The 15,764-nt window shown below is 54.1% G+C and overlaps 1 protein-coding gene across 1 annotated transcript in view; it reads left to right on the top strand.

The window, feature by feature from the left end:
* Positions 1-4,190: 4,190 nt before the first annotated feature.
* The window catches only part of OAZ2 (ornithine decarboxylase antizyme 2), a 75,577-nt gene continuing 64,003 nt past the window's right edge, over positions 4,191-15,764 (top strand). Inside the window, 2 exon segments of the mRNA XM_075133322.1 lie at positions 4,191-4,278; positions 5,412-5,473. Coding sequence (XP_074989423.1) covers positions 4,191-4,278; positions 5,412-5,473 — 150 coding nt within the window.

The raw sequence follows: 15,764 nt of genomic DNA, 5'->3' as shown, positions 1-15,764 counted from the left end.
GCGCAGCGGTTAGAGCATGGGTGCAGCTTCAGTTGGGCTGGAACCAACCCACTTTGCAGCGAGGCCAGAGGTGAATCACCTAAGTGCTGACAGTCCTCCTCTGCCTTCCCACAATCCCCCCTTGTGCCCAGAAGGACAGAAAAATTCTCCCACTGTTCACTGGGAAGGAATCGTAGCGCAGTTCAGCTCCCTGCATCACCAAGGACCATGGGATGTGCCCCCCAGATGTCCTAGCGACACACATGGGAAAGCACAGCACCTGTGAGGAGGCAATAAATGGGATAGGACTCTGTAGTGTGGCTGCTCACGCCTGGTGATGAGACCCAGTGCTGACCAGCAGGGCTAACTGCTGTGAAGACACAGAGCACACGTGTGTGTGTGAGAGAGAGACAGAGAGAGAGAGAGAACACTGGGGTGGTTAACTGCTGTGAAGACGCTCTGTGTGTGTATGTTTGTGTGTGTGTGAGATCACCCAGATTATCAGCTGTGAAGACACCCATTGGGGTTATGGGGGGTCAGCCTGTCAGTCAGTGTGTCTAGGCACCACTGCTCTCTGCGGTATGAAAGCAGAACTGCGCACACATGTTACGATTCGGAGTCTCTGGTAGCCTGCATGGCAGGGCCGGTCCCTTGGGGCACTGCATTGCAGGGTGTCCACGATGGTAAAGTTCCTCTGTGTGGCTCCCATACAAAGCGCCATGGCAGGGCTGAGCGCTATTGTCCTGAGGATGGGCAGGGTGCTTGCCGTTTGCAGAGAGGAGTTTGCCAGGGGCACTGTATAGCTCAATGGGGCAGCAATACTAAGGATAAGAACGAGTCATACGGCTGCGTCTCCACACACCCCGCTGTGGGACTGTGCGCTAGGGAGTGGCCATTGGCCATCAGTGTTTGGCTGGCGGGCGTTCAGCAGAATGGGGGAGGTGGGGGCGTGCGCAGGGGTGCTGGGTGCTCGGCTGAGAGGCAGCAGCATAAGCCAGATAGCCGCAGGCCGGGCAGGAGTCAGGCCATGAAATATTGAGCAGGCTGAGAGGCCTCAGCGTGAGCAAGGCTGATTGGATGTGACCGGTGATTGTAATGTGCCGTGCCAGGAAAGGAGTGGGCACCTCACTGCGCTTTTCCCTCCCAGCTCTGCCCCTGCCTCCCGACTGGGCTCCTCATGGCAGCCAGCCAACTGCCATGCCACGGGGCTGGCAAAGCCAGAGCCCTCCCACTGGCTTGGAGGCTGCTCAGCAGCACCCAGGCAGGAGCCAAATCAAGCTCTGAAACTGCCCTGCCGGATGGGGAACTCATCCCCAGAGGCTCCAAGGGGTCAGGAACACCCCAGGCCACACAGCGGTGCCGGAGGCCAGGGCGTGACCAGGAGGAGCAGCCTTTGGCACAGAGCATTCCTTTGTGCATCAGCCATCGTCAGCCACAAACAGCAGGGTCTGCTTGGTATGCTGAGCTCCAGTGTTGAGCTGGGGGGTGGGGGTCCTGGGGTCTGCTTAACCCCATATTGCCCAGCATGGCGCTAGGGGGCTCTGGGTTCTCCTTAGCCCCATAGAGCCCAGTGTGACACAGGGAGGTGATGGGTTTTCCTTAATCCCATAAAGCCCAGCATGGGGCGGCAGGGAGCTGGAGTTTCCTTAGTCCCAAAGAGCCCAGTGTGGGGCACTGGGGAGCTGAGTTTCCTGAGCCCCATAGAGCCCAGCTCTGGGCTCGAGGCAGTGGTGAGCTGGAGCCGGTTCGCACCGGTTCGCGCGAACCGGTTGTTAAATTTTTCAGCTGGTTTAGAACCGGTTGTTAAATTTTGCAGCCAGTTGAGAACCGATTGTTAAAGGGATGGGCAAACTCCTGTCCCGCCCATCCCGCCTGAGCTCTCGGCTCCCCTGACTCCTGTCCTCCTGTCCCGCCCAAGCTCTCGGCTCCCCCTGTGAATTTGTACTCACCCGGCGGCACTGCACGCCTTCGGCGGCATTTCGGAGACAGGCCCTTCACTCGTGCCGGGTCTTCGGCGGCACTTCGGTGGCAGGTCCTTCGGTGCCGCCGAAGACCCGGAGCGAGTGAAGAACCTGCCGCCGAAGTGCCACCTCAGACCCGGAGCGACTGAAGGAACCGGATCTTCAGCTTCTGGCAGCTCATCACTGGCTGGAGGGGGCAGCATTTTCCAATTCTCTCATCAGCAACATCACTGGTGACTAGCTGTCACTTGTGGCGAGTTGTTCTGATGTGGGCAGCTTCATCACTGCCCTCTGGGTGCCCTGTCTCCCCCACTGGGGTGGGGGTTCTGGGGGCAGGACCCCAGCCTGGCTGTCAGGCCCCAGAGGGAACCAAACAGCTGGAACCAAACAGCTTCTGCTGGCATAAGAGATGTCGAGTCCTCACACGACACCAGCTGTATCCTGCCAGGAGAGTCCTGCCCCACTCAGGGCCCCTTTAACACCAGGCAGCACACCCAGAAGATCTGGGTTCTGTTCCCACTTCTGGTGCTGCGGGCCTGGGCAGGGATCCTTGCCTCAGGGCATCTACACCGGCACTGGAGGTGCAGTGTCCAGCTCAGGGAGGGGCTGTCGAGCCCCCAGACTGAATGTGGCACGGTAGCCGTGGTGGCGAGCAGGGGACAGCCTGACCACCCAGCTACCGCCCTACGATTTGGGCCAGGATTGTCCTTGGGGTGGCCGGCCCCTCCCGCTGCCACAGCTCCGGTGTATGACTAGCTGCGTAGTGAGGCCTTTTTGGAAATCCTAAAGGGCCCTCCCTCAGCTGCAGTCTGTGGGCAGATGGACGAACCCAGGGGCGTCCCAAGGTAGAGAGCGGCAGCCTGGGGCAAAGGGGAAAGAGGAGGAGGGGGCGGCATGACTAAGCCCCTGCCCAGATTGAAGCCCGCTGGCAAAGGTCGTCCTCCCCCTGTGTGATTGGGGTCAGACCAAGGGCCTCGATCTCCTCAAAGATGGAGGTGAAGTCACCCCCAAACCGCCCCAGTGTCCTCCCTGCCAGCAACCAAGGCAGCAATTCCCTCGGCGCCGACAGGGGGCACAAGTGACAAAGGGGCCGTGGGGTCCCCATCCGAGGCCTCCTGGGGGAGAGACTCCGAGAGAGAGGCAGTTCTGCCCCCCTCTGCTGCCATGGAGTCCGTGGCCAGCTCCACCCACTGGGCTCCATCGGGGGGCGCAGCAGAAGGCTCGGCAGCAGCAGTCCCCCTCATTGTCTTGCGGGGGGCTTCCCCCCTGCATCAAGGGGGAGGTTCTGAACCCAAGCCTTCCTTTTGCCGCGCTTCCCCTGCATGAGTACCCAGCCCTCCAAGGTGGAGGTAGAGGGCTGGCCAGCAGGGGCGGGGCCAGGGGGCAAGGGCGATGGGGCCATAGGTCAGGGTGGCAAGCGGGGGATACAGTGGGGGGAAGGGAAACCTCCCCCTATGGTGGGCCCTCTCCCTCGCCCAGCAATGGCCCCGCCGGACTACACATGACACAGGCGGGGCCCACCCACTCATCTGGGCATGACGGGGGGCTGCTGCCTGAGCAGGGGTGATGGCCAAAGGAGGAGGAGCAGCTACGGGGGCTGGGCCACCAGGGTCACTGGCGATTGCAGGGCTGACGCCCTCCCAGGTCTCGGGAGTCCCAGGTGCTCCCCTGTGCCGGGCCAGGAGGCAGTCCCTCCGGACGTGCCCCATTGCCCAGCAGAGGTAACAACTGGCTTCCCCTGAGGAGTAGTGCACCCGGTAGTGGGCCCCTGGTAGGGCACCAAAAAGTGGGCCCTCGAGCCCTGTCCCGCGCCGCTGGCTGAAGTTGAAGCTGGACATGCTGGCGGAAGGACAGGATGTGACGGAGGGTGGGGTCCTTACAACCCAGTGGGAGAGGGCTGATAACGGAAATGGGCTTCCCCAGGTTGGAGAGGAAGGGTAAAAGGCAGTGTTGAGCAGGAAGGGTGGGATGGAGGTGAAAACCACCCATAGACCTAGGTCCAGGGGATCAATGGGAACATTAATGCCTCCCACCACCAGGCCCTTCTCCACCACCTCCTGGGCAGCAGTCTCCGATGCCAGGAAGAAGACAATCTTCCCGTACATCTTGGAGGCCCCCGCCATGGCCGTGGGCCCCACCATCCGTGCCAACGTCTCCACGTAGGTCTCCACATGGGGCGAGGTGGGCACCAGGAGGCAACGGATGCGATGCTTCCTGGTCAGGGTGGGGAAGGGACCCCGGCCACCAGGGATGGGGCTGGAGGCAGCGGTCAGGGCAGATGACGTGGTGGCACGTGGAGGAGCTGTGGCCACCTGGGTGTACATCCTGGGGATCAAGGGTGAAACGCCCCCAGAGCTGATGAAGGGAACAGCAGGGGAAGGGGGGAGCCGCGGCAGATTAAGGTGGCCGCAATGGGGCACCAGGCCCCAACCACAGGGGTCTGCACTTTCTGGGCAGGGCCCTTGCCCTTTTTAGTCCCCTGGCCCTTTTTCCCTGACGAGGGGGCTCTCCCCAAAGTGGAAGGGGTAGTGGTCATGGCAGCAGCAGAGTCCAGACTGGCGGACAAGAGGTGCGCCGCTGGGAGAGATGGGGGAGTTGGCGGTGGGGGGGCCACAGAGTCATCAGGAGGGGTTCCACCCACAGTTACCCCTGCCATACTATCAAGGGGCAAGGGGCAACACCGGAGGGAGGTGGGAAGGGAAACAGAGGAGAAAGGCCTACCACTCCTCCCCACTAGGCTGTGAGCAGGGGAAGAGGGTGCCAATGGAAGAGGTGAAGGGGAAGGGAAAAGGTCAACCACTCCTCCCTGCTAGGCTGCAGGCAGGGGAGGAGGGCTTCAGTGGGATGGAGGGACGGGGGGACCGAGTGAGGAAGGGAAAGGGGGCGCAAATATTGGCGCAGTGTGGGGATACCTGCTCCTCCGACTGCACTGGGAAGAGAAGGGACTACAATATCATTGGGAAGGTTGTGAACAGTTGGGGGCACAACTGAAAGGGGGCACAAGCACTTAGGGAGGGGGCATGGGTGCACAGGTGAGATGGGCTGAGCTGGGGGGAGCAAGGGAAGGTAGGGGAAAAAGGGGAGCAGGCTGAGAATGGGGCAGGGGCAGGGCAGGAAAATCACAGGAGGGAAATGCAACAGTGAGGTCAAGGCAGGCAACTAAATTGATACCCAGAGTTTGGGGCGGGACAGGCGAGGTAGCAAACACTGAAGGGCTGGGGCAGGTAAATTTACAAAGGCTGAGTTTGGGCAGGCAAACCAACAGAAAGGAAGGCTCCCTGAGGGTCAAGGGCGGGCAGGCTGCAAGGGGGAAGGGGCAAACTACAACAGGGAGGCTGGGGGGGTAAAATTGGGGGGGGCCACCAGCCGAATGCAGCTGGGGAAGGGAGGGTAAGTCCAAGGGGGAGAGGGGCACATGTGCCCTTGTGGGCCTGTGGAACTCAGACCTTTTTTGCTCACTGCTGCAAACAGTCCCAGATGATACAGGGGTGAAGCAGACAGCCATGTCGAGGGGCAAAAAGCAGATCCGGATGGTAAGTGGGGTGGTGGAGGGGGCCGCGGTGGTGGTAGGGGGGGAGCAGATTGGGGAGGGCTCCATGCCCCTCCCACTTGCTCCCCACAACAGCAGCAGGAGTGACCACCACCCCAGGAGCAAAGATGTTAAAAAGTCACTCAGTCCATGAACAAACCCCCTCCACAATGTTCCACAGCAGAAGTCCTCCTCTTCCTTCTCCCAGACGGTAGCAGCAGGCTCCGACACAGCAGCAGCAAGCAAGGTCAGCCAGGGGAGAGCCAGGGATGGAGGTAGTGGGGTCAGGTGCTCCTCGCTGTAGGGTGGGCAGGCCAGGAGGGTCCCCTGCACAGCAGCAGCAGCAGCCCAGGGGGAGAGGACGGGAGAGGCAATGCCCCTCCTCTCTAAGCCAATGATCCAGCAAGAGTCCAAAAGAACTGAACGTCTTGGAAAATATAGAAGATACACTGGGACTGAAGTTCAAATTAGTCCAATCTGGGAAAACCCGCTGGCTTTCTCCTGAGCGATCCTTGGCTGTTGTCTTAAAATTACTGCACCCGTTATTATTGGCTTTGAAAACTATCTACCATATCTACTGTGATGGGATGGATTTAAGTAATGAGGCCAGTGGACTACTTTTGCTGCTAAATTCAGGGAAGACAATGGCCATTCTCTCTCTCTCTCTTTTTTTTTTTTTACCCACGAAAGCTTATGCCCAAATAAATCTGTTAGTCTTTAAGGTGCCACCAGACTCCTTGTTATTTTTGTGGCTACAGACTAACACAGTTACCCCTCTGATACTTGACATTCTCTCTCGTAAGTCTATCGTTGAAACCACTTGGGTCATTAAACTGTGCTATCCAGGCATCTGCTACAACAGTACTAGATCTCTGTCCAGCAATAGAAGCTACACTTGGATCAATCAGAGATATCCATTGAAAACGTACTTCAGTTCAGAAGTTGACTAATGAAGGTGCTTATATTGACTCCTTAATGAAGAGGACAAAAAGTGTTTCTTAAGCCAGCTGAAAAAGTAAAGTACACAGACTTGATTCTTACATCTCTACAACACCAACTTCTGGATTCTATCAACCTTTGCAGATGCCTGTCTTATAAAACACTGACAGCTGAGCGGAGTGAGGCACTACCAGCAATGGGGCTACCATGGGATCAGGACAGAATAGAGAATTTGAACACAGAGTAGAATATCATATGATGAACACATGAAGATTTGACTTCAACTTCTTTGTCATCACTAGTGGTTCGACCCAATTTTTGTGCTATGTTTCCTGAGATGAAAGAAGTAGGAATTCATCTCTTTCTAGCCCCAGTCACAACAGCTACAGTTGAGCATTCTTTTTCCTCATTCAATAGGATTTTTTGTTCTGAAAGAAGTCGCTTTCTGCGTGATCATGAGCAGATCATGAAGGACTGGAAGTACCGGACTCATCAGAAACAACCAAAAATGAATGCAGTGCATTTGAGAAGTTCATTAACAGAATTGTGCAAAATTTCAAGAAACCAAGAAGGCTATAGATATAGTGCTTTATAGTAGGCTTGTGTAGCCAACTTTAATTTGTGTGATGATTTTAAAACATGAGTTAAATCTAATACAATGGTTGTGAATCATTTTTCAGTTTTTACTGTGGTGTTATACAGTCCACCTTCACCCTACCTGTCTCACCCCTTATCGGTCCTTGCCCACCCTCTCCCCTGTACTTTTGAACACACACCCCCATTTCAATTCCTGGGGGAAACACTGCATAGATGTACTCGTGGGGTCCTGGCCCAGGGCTGGGGCTCCCAGGCAAAGCTGCAATGCAAACGATAAATAATAATCACTCCTTGCTGCAGAGCTGTTCAGAGCCAGCGTTGCCTCCTCAGCTCTCCCATCGCCTATTGTCCTGTTCTTCCTGCTCCTTCCCCCAGTTTCTGCTCCTGTGGCACTGGGGGTGATGCCACCTACACAGAGAAGGGAAGAGAGGCCACATAGGCCCTGTGATGATTGCTGGGCTGGGGTTGAAGTGCTAGGGGCCAATCCCCCCCTGGTATTAGGGCAGGAGTGGGTTTGTTACCGGAGCTGAGAGATGCATGAAGCAGGGCCATTGGTGCTACGTGACCTGGGAGGAGCAGGGAACGGGAATCCCAGGTTCTTCTTTCCATAACACCCAGAATCAGACAGCCTCTGCTCTGCATACACAATACGCCCCTGTGCCTTGTCTGCATAAGGGGCCGGCGGCTCTACAGGGAAGGGAGGACTGTGTATTTCTGCAGGGGCCTGCCAGGAACAGTTCTTGGCCCTACGCTATTTAGCATTTTTATCACTGACCTAGACGAAAACCTGAAATCAGCCCTGATAAAGTTGGCAGAAGACCCAAAAATTGAGGGAGTGGTAAATACTGAAGAGGACAGGTCAGTGATACAGAGTGATCTAAATCACTTGGTAAGGTGGATGCAGGCAAACCATATGCGTTTTAATATGGTTAAACACAAAGGTATACATGTAGGAACAAAAAATGTAGGCCATACTTACAGGATGGGGGACTCTATCCTAGGAAGCAAGCAGTGACTCTGAAAAGGACTAGAGGGTCATGGTGAGTAATCAGCAGGACATGAGCTCCCAGTGCGATGCTGTGGCCAAAAGAGGTAATGCGATCCTGGGATGCATAAACACGGGAAGCTCGAGTAGGAGTAAAGTTATTTTTCTCCTGTATTTGGCACTGGTGCACCCGCTGCTGGAATCCTGTGTCCAGCTGTGATGCACGCAATTCAAGAATGATGTTGATAAATTGGAGAGGATTCAGAGAAGAGGCATGAGAGTGACTAAGGGAATAGAAAACCTTCCTTACAGTGCTAGACTCAAGGAGCTCAGTCTGTGTAGTTTAACACAGAGAAGGTGAAGGGGTGACTTGGTCACAGTCTATATGTACCTCAATGGGGAACGAATATGTGATCAGGGGCTCTTCAATCTAGCACAGAAAGGTCTAACAACACCCAAAGGCTGGAAGTTGAAGCTAGACAAATTTAGACTGGAAACACTGTACATTTTTAACAGTGAGAACAACTTACTAAGGGTCATGGTGGATTCTCCATCACTAGCAATTTTTAAGTCAAGAATGGCTGTTTTTCTAAAAGATCTGCTTGGGGTTATTTTGAGGAATTTCTCTGGCCTGAGCTGTGCAGGAGGTTAGACTAGATGATCACAGTAGACCCTTCTGGCCTTGGAATCTATAGAATCATAGAAATGTAGGGCTGGAAGGGACATCAAGAGATCATCAAGTCCAGCCCCTGCACTGAGGCAGGACCAAGTAAACCTAGACCAGTCCTGACAGGTGTTTGTCCAACCTGTTCCTAAAAACTTCCAATGTTAAGGATTCCACAATCTCCCTGGGAAGCCTGTTCCAGAGCTTTATTACCCTTAGAGTTAGAAAGTTTTTCCTAATATCTCACCCAAAATTTCCTTGCTGCAGATTGAGCCTTTTGCTTCTTGTCCTATCTTCAGTGGACATGGAGAACAATCTATCATTATCCTCTTTATAGCGGCCCTTTGAAAACTGTTGTCAGGTCCCCCCTCACTCTTCTTTTCACAAGACTAAACGTGCCCAGTTTTTATAACTTTTTCTCATACGTTAGGTTTTCTAAACCTTTTATCATTTTTGTTGCTCTCCTCTGAACTCTCTTCAGTTTGTCCACATCTTTCCTAAAGTGTGGCACCCAGAATTGGACACAGGAATCCATCTGAGGCCCCACCAGTGCCAAGTAGAGTGGAACAATTCCCTCCTGTGTCTTACATCCAACACTCCTGTTAATATTCCCCAGAATATTAGCCTTTTTTGCAACTTCATCATGTTGCTGGCTCATATTCAACTTGTGATCCACTATAACCCCCAGATCCTTTTCAGCGGTACCTCCACTGCCACTATCAGCAGTGGCCCAGGGGTTCTCCAACTTCATTGCACCGCGACCCCCTTCTGACAACAAAAATTACTACATGATCCCAGGAGGGGGGACCGAAACCTAAGCCTGCTTGAGCCCCGCTGCCCCTGGTGGGTGGGGGAGGGTGGGGGAGGGAAGCCGAAGTCCAAGGGCTTCAACCCCAGGCTGGGGGGCCTGTAACCTGAGCCCCATCACCCAGGACTGAAGCCCTTGTTCTCGGGCTTCGGCCCCGGGCCCGAGCACGTCTAACTCCAGCCTTGGTGACCCCATTAAAATGGGGTCATGACCCACTGTTTGAGAACTGCTGACCTAGCCAATTATCCCCTATTTTGTAGTGATGCGTTTGATTTTTCCTTCCTAAGTGAAGTACTTTGCACTTGCCTTTATTGAAGTTCATCTTGTTGATTTCAGACCAATTCCCCAATTTGTTACAGTCATTTTGAATTCTAATCCTACCTTCCAAAGTGCTAGCAACCCCTCCCAGCCTGTTGTCATCTGCAAATTTTATAAGCTCACGCTCCATTCCATTATCCAGCTCATTAATGAAAATATTGACTAGTACTGTACCCAGGACTAACCCCTGTGGGACCCCAGTAGTTTGACAGTGAACCATTGATAATTACTCTTTGAATGTGGTCTTCCAACTATTTATGTAACCACCTTATAGTAATTTCATCTCAACCACATTTCCCTAGTTTGCTGATGAGACTGTCATGTGGGCCTATCAGAAACCTCACTCAAATCAAGATATATTGTGTCTACTGGTTCCTCCTTATCCACAAGGCCAATAACCCTGTCAAAGAAGGAAATTAAGTTGCTTTGACATGAATTGTTTTTGACAAATATGTTCTGACTGTTCCTTATAAACCTATTATCCGCCAGGTGCTTACAAATTCATTTGTTCCAGTATTTGACCAGGTATTGAAGTTAGACTGAATGGTCTATAATTCCCCAGGTCCTCTTGGTTCCCCTTTTTTAAAGATTGGTAGTATGTTTGCCCTTCTCCGCTCCTCTGGGACCTTGCCTGTTCTGCAAGCGAGTGCTCTGGCCCCCAGTGCCAGGATCTGGAACCTGAGCTAAGACTCTGTTTTCATAGACACGGCACCTAGGCAGATCTTTCCCTTTGTGTCACTCCTCAGTTCAGTTCTCTTCCCTGCTTTTTGGTGGAGCAGGTTTCTCAGGGTGAGGCGGGTCTTTTGGGGGTGGGGTGGGGAATGACCCTTGGGGGCGGGGCAGGTTTCTCAGGGGCAGGGCAGGTTTCTTGGGGGCAGGTCTCTCAGGGGTGGAGCAGGTCTCCTGGGGATGGGGCAGGTCTCTCAGGTGTGGGGTGGGCGGAGAAGGTCACACAGGTCTCTTTCTCCAGTAAAATATTCAGCCCCGCCCTAAACTCTCCCTGAGTTGGGAGCTGGGGGCTGACAAGGTCCCAAGAAGGAGAGCAGGCTCCCCCCAGGCAGCCCATCCCTGACACACTCCCAGATGCCTTATGGCTTGAGGCAAATCACTGGCTGTGGCCTCCAAGGGACGGGTAGGTCCAGCTGGGGGTGGGGGGAGGGAGCCCCCAGCTTCCCCTAAGGCAGAAATCCTCCCTGGCTGGGCCATGTGGCCAGATTCACCCTAGGGCTGGGCTCTCCAAGGGGCTGAGATCCACTGCCTGAGCCTCAGCTATGGGGACAGACCAGGGGGCAAGGCCCAGAACCTCCTTTCCCCACATGTGCAAGAGAACAAGGTGCCTGTAGCCAGCTTCAGCAGCTGGGCTGCTGGCTCCCTGGATCTTGGCTGCTGTGCTGTCCCCTGGTAGGCCTCCGCTCCTGGGCTGCCAGCTGGGCTTTGCTCTGGCCCCCTGGCGCAGCACAGGGAGTATAGCTAGCTCCCCCATGTGGGGAAAGGTGCACAGCAAGAGGCAGCTGCAGGTAGATCCCAGCAGGGCAGGGAGACACAAAACCCAAACGCCAGGTGCAGCCAACAGGCAAATTCCACAGAAAAAATGCTGAATTCTGGGGCATCTTGGGAAAGTGTCAAATTTGATGGCCACAGAATTGCCATGTCCGCAGCCCCTGACTGAGACAGGCCGGGCAGGTCAAGCATCTCAGAACTACTGATTCAGGCTCTCTGCAGACTCAGGCAAACCTCACTGCATGAGTTCTGCCCAGATATTTCCAGCCACCCTCCCCTGAAGGGGCTGGATCCCATCTCGCTCTGGGTTGCTGTTACTCAGCCCTCCTCAAGGAGGCCACTGATTCTCTGATGGCCATTCACACCTTGTTGGAAAGTTACAGAGTGACTGTCACCCTGACCTTTGTCCACCACCCCTTTGCTCCCTGCTGCCTGAGTCCGGCCCTTCATTTTGTCCCTTGGTGGATGCCTACACCAGCCACAAGCAAGGGAAAGAGGCAAAGTTACTGACGTGTTTGTTCTGGAGTCTAGGACCCAGCGCTGCTCCCTTTGAGCTCAGTGGATGCCCAGAGCGCCCCCTGCCATTAATAGCAGGGGAGCCCTCTGGCACTGTGGGAGCAGGAGTCTGCACTACATGTATGTCACCATGGTGCCCACTAGTGGCAGACTGGAGCTAAAACCAGAAAATCCCTTCGGCCGCACACAGGGGATCTGGGGACAAAAAGCCAAATTGGATATTTGCAAAACATTTTGGAAGGGGGAATTTAAATATAGTTTCATTCAAAATCTTTCATTAAAATTGTTGATTTTTTTGGTGACAATTTTGTAAGAAAATGTAAGCAAAATTTCTCCTATTGTTTTGAATTCAAAATGTTTGTTCAACAAGGTTCTTTGGCTCTAGAACCCAGATTTACAGTGCTGCCAGGGAACAGACATTGCCAGGGTGCCACCCAGCAGCAGCTGTACTTTGGGCGCACTCCTCTGCCCATGACTCACTGTGGACACAGACCATGGGAAGTCCCACCTCAGAGGGTTTGACAGGCAGCAGCCTCCTGGCTCCTGCTTGGCTCCCCACCCTATATAAACCCAAGGGGCAGCCCAGGAAATGTCCTGTAGCTACCGTGACTATTCCCGTTCCTGGCTTTGATCTTGGTTTGATTTGGACTTCACCTCCCAAAGTGGAACCTGAAACCTCATTCGGACTCTGACCCTGGCCTGAAACCTAACTACCAATTCATCTGCAACTCCCAGCGTCTGGTTTGTTCCTGCTCTGACCCTTCGGCATGACTGCCCTTGTTGGGATCCTGACAGTTTGTGAAAATGTTAAGGGTTTGAGGGGGGCTTCCTTGCCTTTGGTCACTTGGTTTCCTTTTTTTCCCCATTTTCTGATGGGAGGTGGGGAGAGAAAATCCCCGAAATCAAAACCTGATGCTTGGCTTTTTGAAAAATGAAGGGAAACCTTTAGTTTCAAAACAAAGAGGAACATGGGCATTTTGTTTTGAAGTCTTTTATAAAAAATTGAAAAATATCAATCAATTTCTTTGTAGAAAAATTTTTGATTAGGCCAAAAAGGCATTTTTTGTTTTAAAAAAAAATTGATCAAAACTTTTCAACCAGCATTACTCACCGATTCCAAGACGGAACGAGACTGTTCTGATCCTCTTTTCTAATGACTTGCATAACAAAGACCAGAAAACCTCACCCAGTGATTCCTGCCTTGAACTCACAGCTTCAGGCTGAGCTAAAGGAGATCTCTTAGAAAGATGTAGCCAGGATTTAAAGACTGCACCCTAGGACAGAGAATTAACCACGAACCCTTGGGAAATTGTTCCAATTGTTAATTCCCTTTAAAAATCTTCACTTTATTTCCAGTCTGAATTTGTCAAGTTTCAGCTTCCTGCCACTGGATGGTGTTAGTCCTGGGCTAGATTGAAGATTAAATATTTGTTCCCCATGCACATAGCCCTGGACCACCCATAGAAAAAAAGAGTGGGTGCTCAGCACCCACCAGCCACCCACTGAGCAGCTGCTCAGCGGGTCTTGCGAATCAGCTGTTCAGCAGAAGGCTGGAGGTGCTGTGGGGAGAGGCCAGAGTGGGGGCAGGAAGAGGTGGAGCAGGGACCCTGGAGTGCGCTGGAGGGGGGTGGAGCAGCGGCCAGAAGAGGTGGAGTGAGGGTGGGACCTTGGGAGAAGGGACGGAGTGGGGGTGGGGCCTCAGGGCCGGAGTGACACACCCAGCTGGCCAGAAGAAAGTCGGGGCCTGTGCCCGTGTAGATACCTATAGACTGTTCTCAAGTCACCCCTTAACCTTCTCTTGAAAGCTAAGCATTTCCCAAGGCCCCTGCCTGCTCCCCACAGATCCAGCTTCTCTGGGGCTCACTGGACCGCTTGTCTGTTGCTGTGGTGTTCTCATTTCCAGGCAGGGCAAGGCTGACACACACGCACACACACATGCATATACACACACCCTCCACACTCTGGGAATCACCTGGCCACACGCTTTGGCCCTAGCAAATCTTGCCAAACTTCTCATGGGTCACTAGGCAGCAGAGGTGAACTGGCTCTCCCCTCCCTGCCAGAGATGGGGCGCTCGGGAAAGTCAGTGACAAGATGAGTTGTCAGGGCAGCTCCTCAAATGAGAATCTCTGCTGCAGCCTGATCCTCCGCCACCTCGGCCATGAGCTGCAGAGTCCCCATTGAGGCCTGGCCCATGGTTTGCCCACGTGACAAGGCTGCCATCAGCACAGCTGTGTCTGGAGGGAGCTAAGAGTTGAAATAACGGGGCTGCAGGCTGGGATTGAGGGTCACTGGCAGAGCGCCTGGGCCATGCGTATGGGCCCTGTGCTGGGTGTGTAGCACAGAGCAGGTGACATGGAGCTCCCTGAAATGCAGCTGGCTCCAAATTGGAATCCTGTGTCTTTTCCTTCAGCGCCAGGCACTGCTCTAAAAACAGCCAGGCATCGCTCAGCTGGGAGCCCCATGCTCTGAAACTCTCCCTGCTTGGCTGTCTGTCTCTGCCATGCATCTGTGCGCTCCCCCCACCCCACCCCCATGCCTCCGAGCAGAGACAGTCCAGCTGGTCGGCCTGCAGGGCCCCGCACCAGCCTGGCCAGCTGCCCATGTGCATCTGTGTGCTCTTGGCTGGCAAGTGTGCAGAGCTGGCAAAGCTGGGGAAATATGATTGACAACAATGCCACCTGCTGCTGAGAGAGGGAAGCTGCAGTGTCCTGCCCACGTTCCGTTCCACTGCCAGGTTCCTGATTCCAGCCTTTGGTGCCTTCACCTCCCGGGCACAGATTGGGGGGGAACCGGCTGAGGGGGCAAGCTGGGTCCCTAGGGCCTAATGACTCAGGGCTGCTGAGCTCTTCCCCAGGGGATGCCAGTCAATATGACATGCTGCCAGGGGCGGTTACTGTGTGCAGCTGGCACACGGAGGCCTAGGGAGGAATTACGTGCCCACATGGACATGCCCAGGCCTCGCTGCAGTTCCCACAGCTCAGACTTTGGCAGCACCCACAGAGCCCTGGCCAGGAACCACCCCAGGGAAAGATCAATGGGGGTGCCCCCACCCACTTGTTAAATATTCAAACATGCCCCTTGCTGCCACCTCCCTGGCTGCCCCCAATGCTTGAGACTATAAACCTCCATAAAGCCACCTCATTATTTTCCCTCAAACCCCTCCTGAAAACTCTCCTTTCCCATGATCCCTGCTAAACAATGGATGAGAGCTGGTGTGCAGAGACCACAGCCTGTCGGGCTACCCAGTAGTGGGTCCTAGGGCTCCCATCTGTCCGCAGCTGTTGTCTCTAGTTGTACGGGATACTTTGCTTGCAATTGCCTTGGGGCAGGGACTGTCTCTTTGGTCTGTGTTTGTATAGCACCTGGCACACTTGGGCCTTGGTCCGTGAGTGGGGTTTCCAGGCACTTTGACTATATAAACAATCAGCAGCAGCTGGGAAGAGGATATATGTCAGAATGCTACATGGTCTCCTGCAGAACGAAGGGGCGCAGGCCAGCTCTGCTCAGGAGAATCCAGGACTGGAATGGTAGTAATAGAAGGGCTATGGGTCAAGACTGATGGGCATCCGCAGATGGTGAGGGGAAGCCCAGGGCTGGGATAGTGTGGGGGTGGAGCCTCAGGTCATGAATAAGAGACTTCGGCAGAGCTGTACAGAGGGAACCCAAGGCTGGGATACCAGGGCTGCAGATAGGTTTCAGCTGGCAATGGCTGGATACTGGAACATCAGCCTGGTTGTGAGGGTTGGGGCGTCAGTGCTCTGAGCAGCAGACTCGCACAATAATGCTGAGCTCCGAGATTTCCCCATGTCGGATTTGAGATCAGGGGATCTCTGGCTAGAGCTGGGCCACGGCCCAGTGTCAAGTAGTCAATACAACTCTGTTTCAGTAGCACCTGTCCCATAGCCCAGACCCGTGCTGCACAGGGAATGTGAATGACCATGAGGAGGATGGAGCTTGGGGGAGGG

The sequence above is a fragment of the Caretta caretta genome, chromosome 10, assembly GCF_965140235.1.
Source record: "Caretta caretta isolate rCarCar2 chromosome 10, rCarCar1.hap1, whole genome shotgun sequence".
Lineage (NCBI taxonomy): Eukaryota > Metazoa > Chordata > Testudines > Cheloniidae > Caretta > Caretta caretta.
The sequence above is the reverse complement of the archived record's forward strand: the minus strand, read 5'-3'. Positions and strand labels throughout refer to the sequence as shown.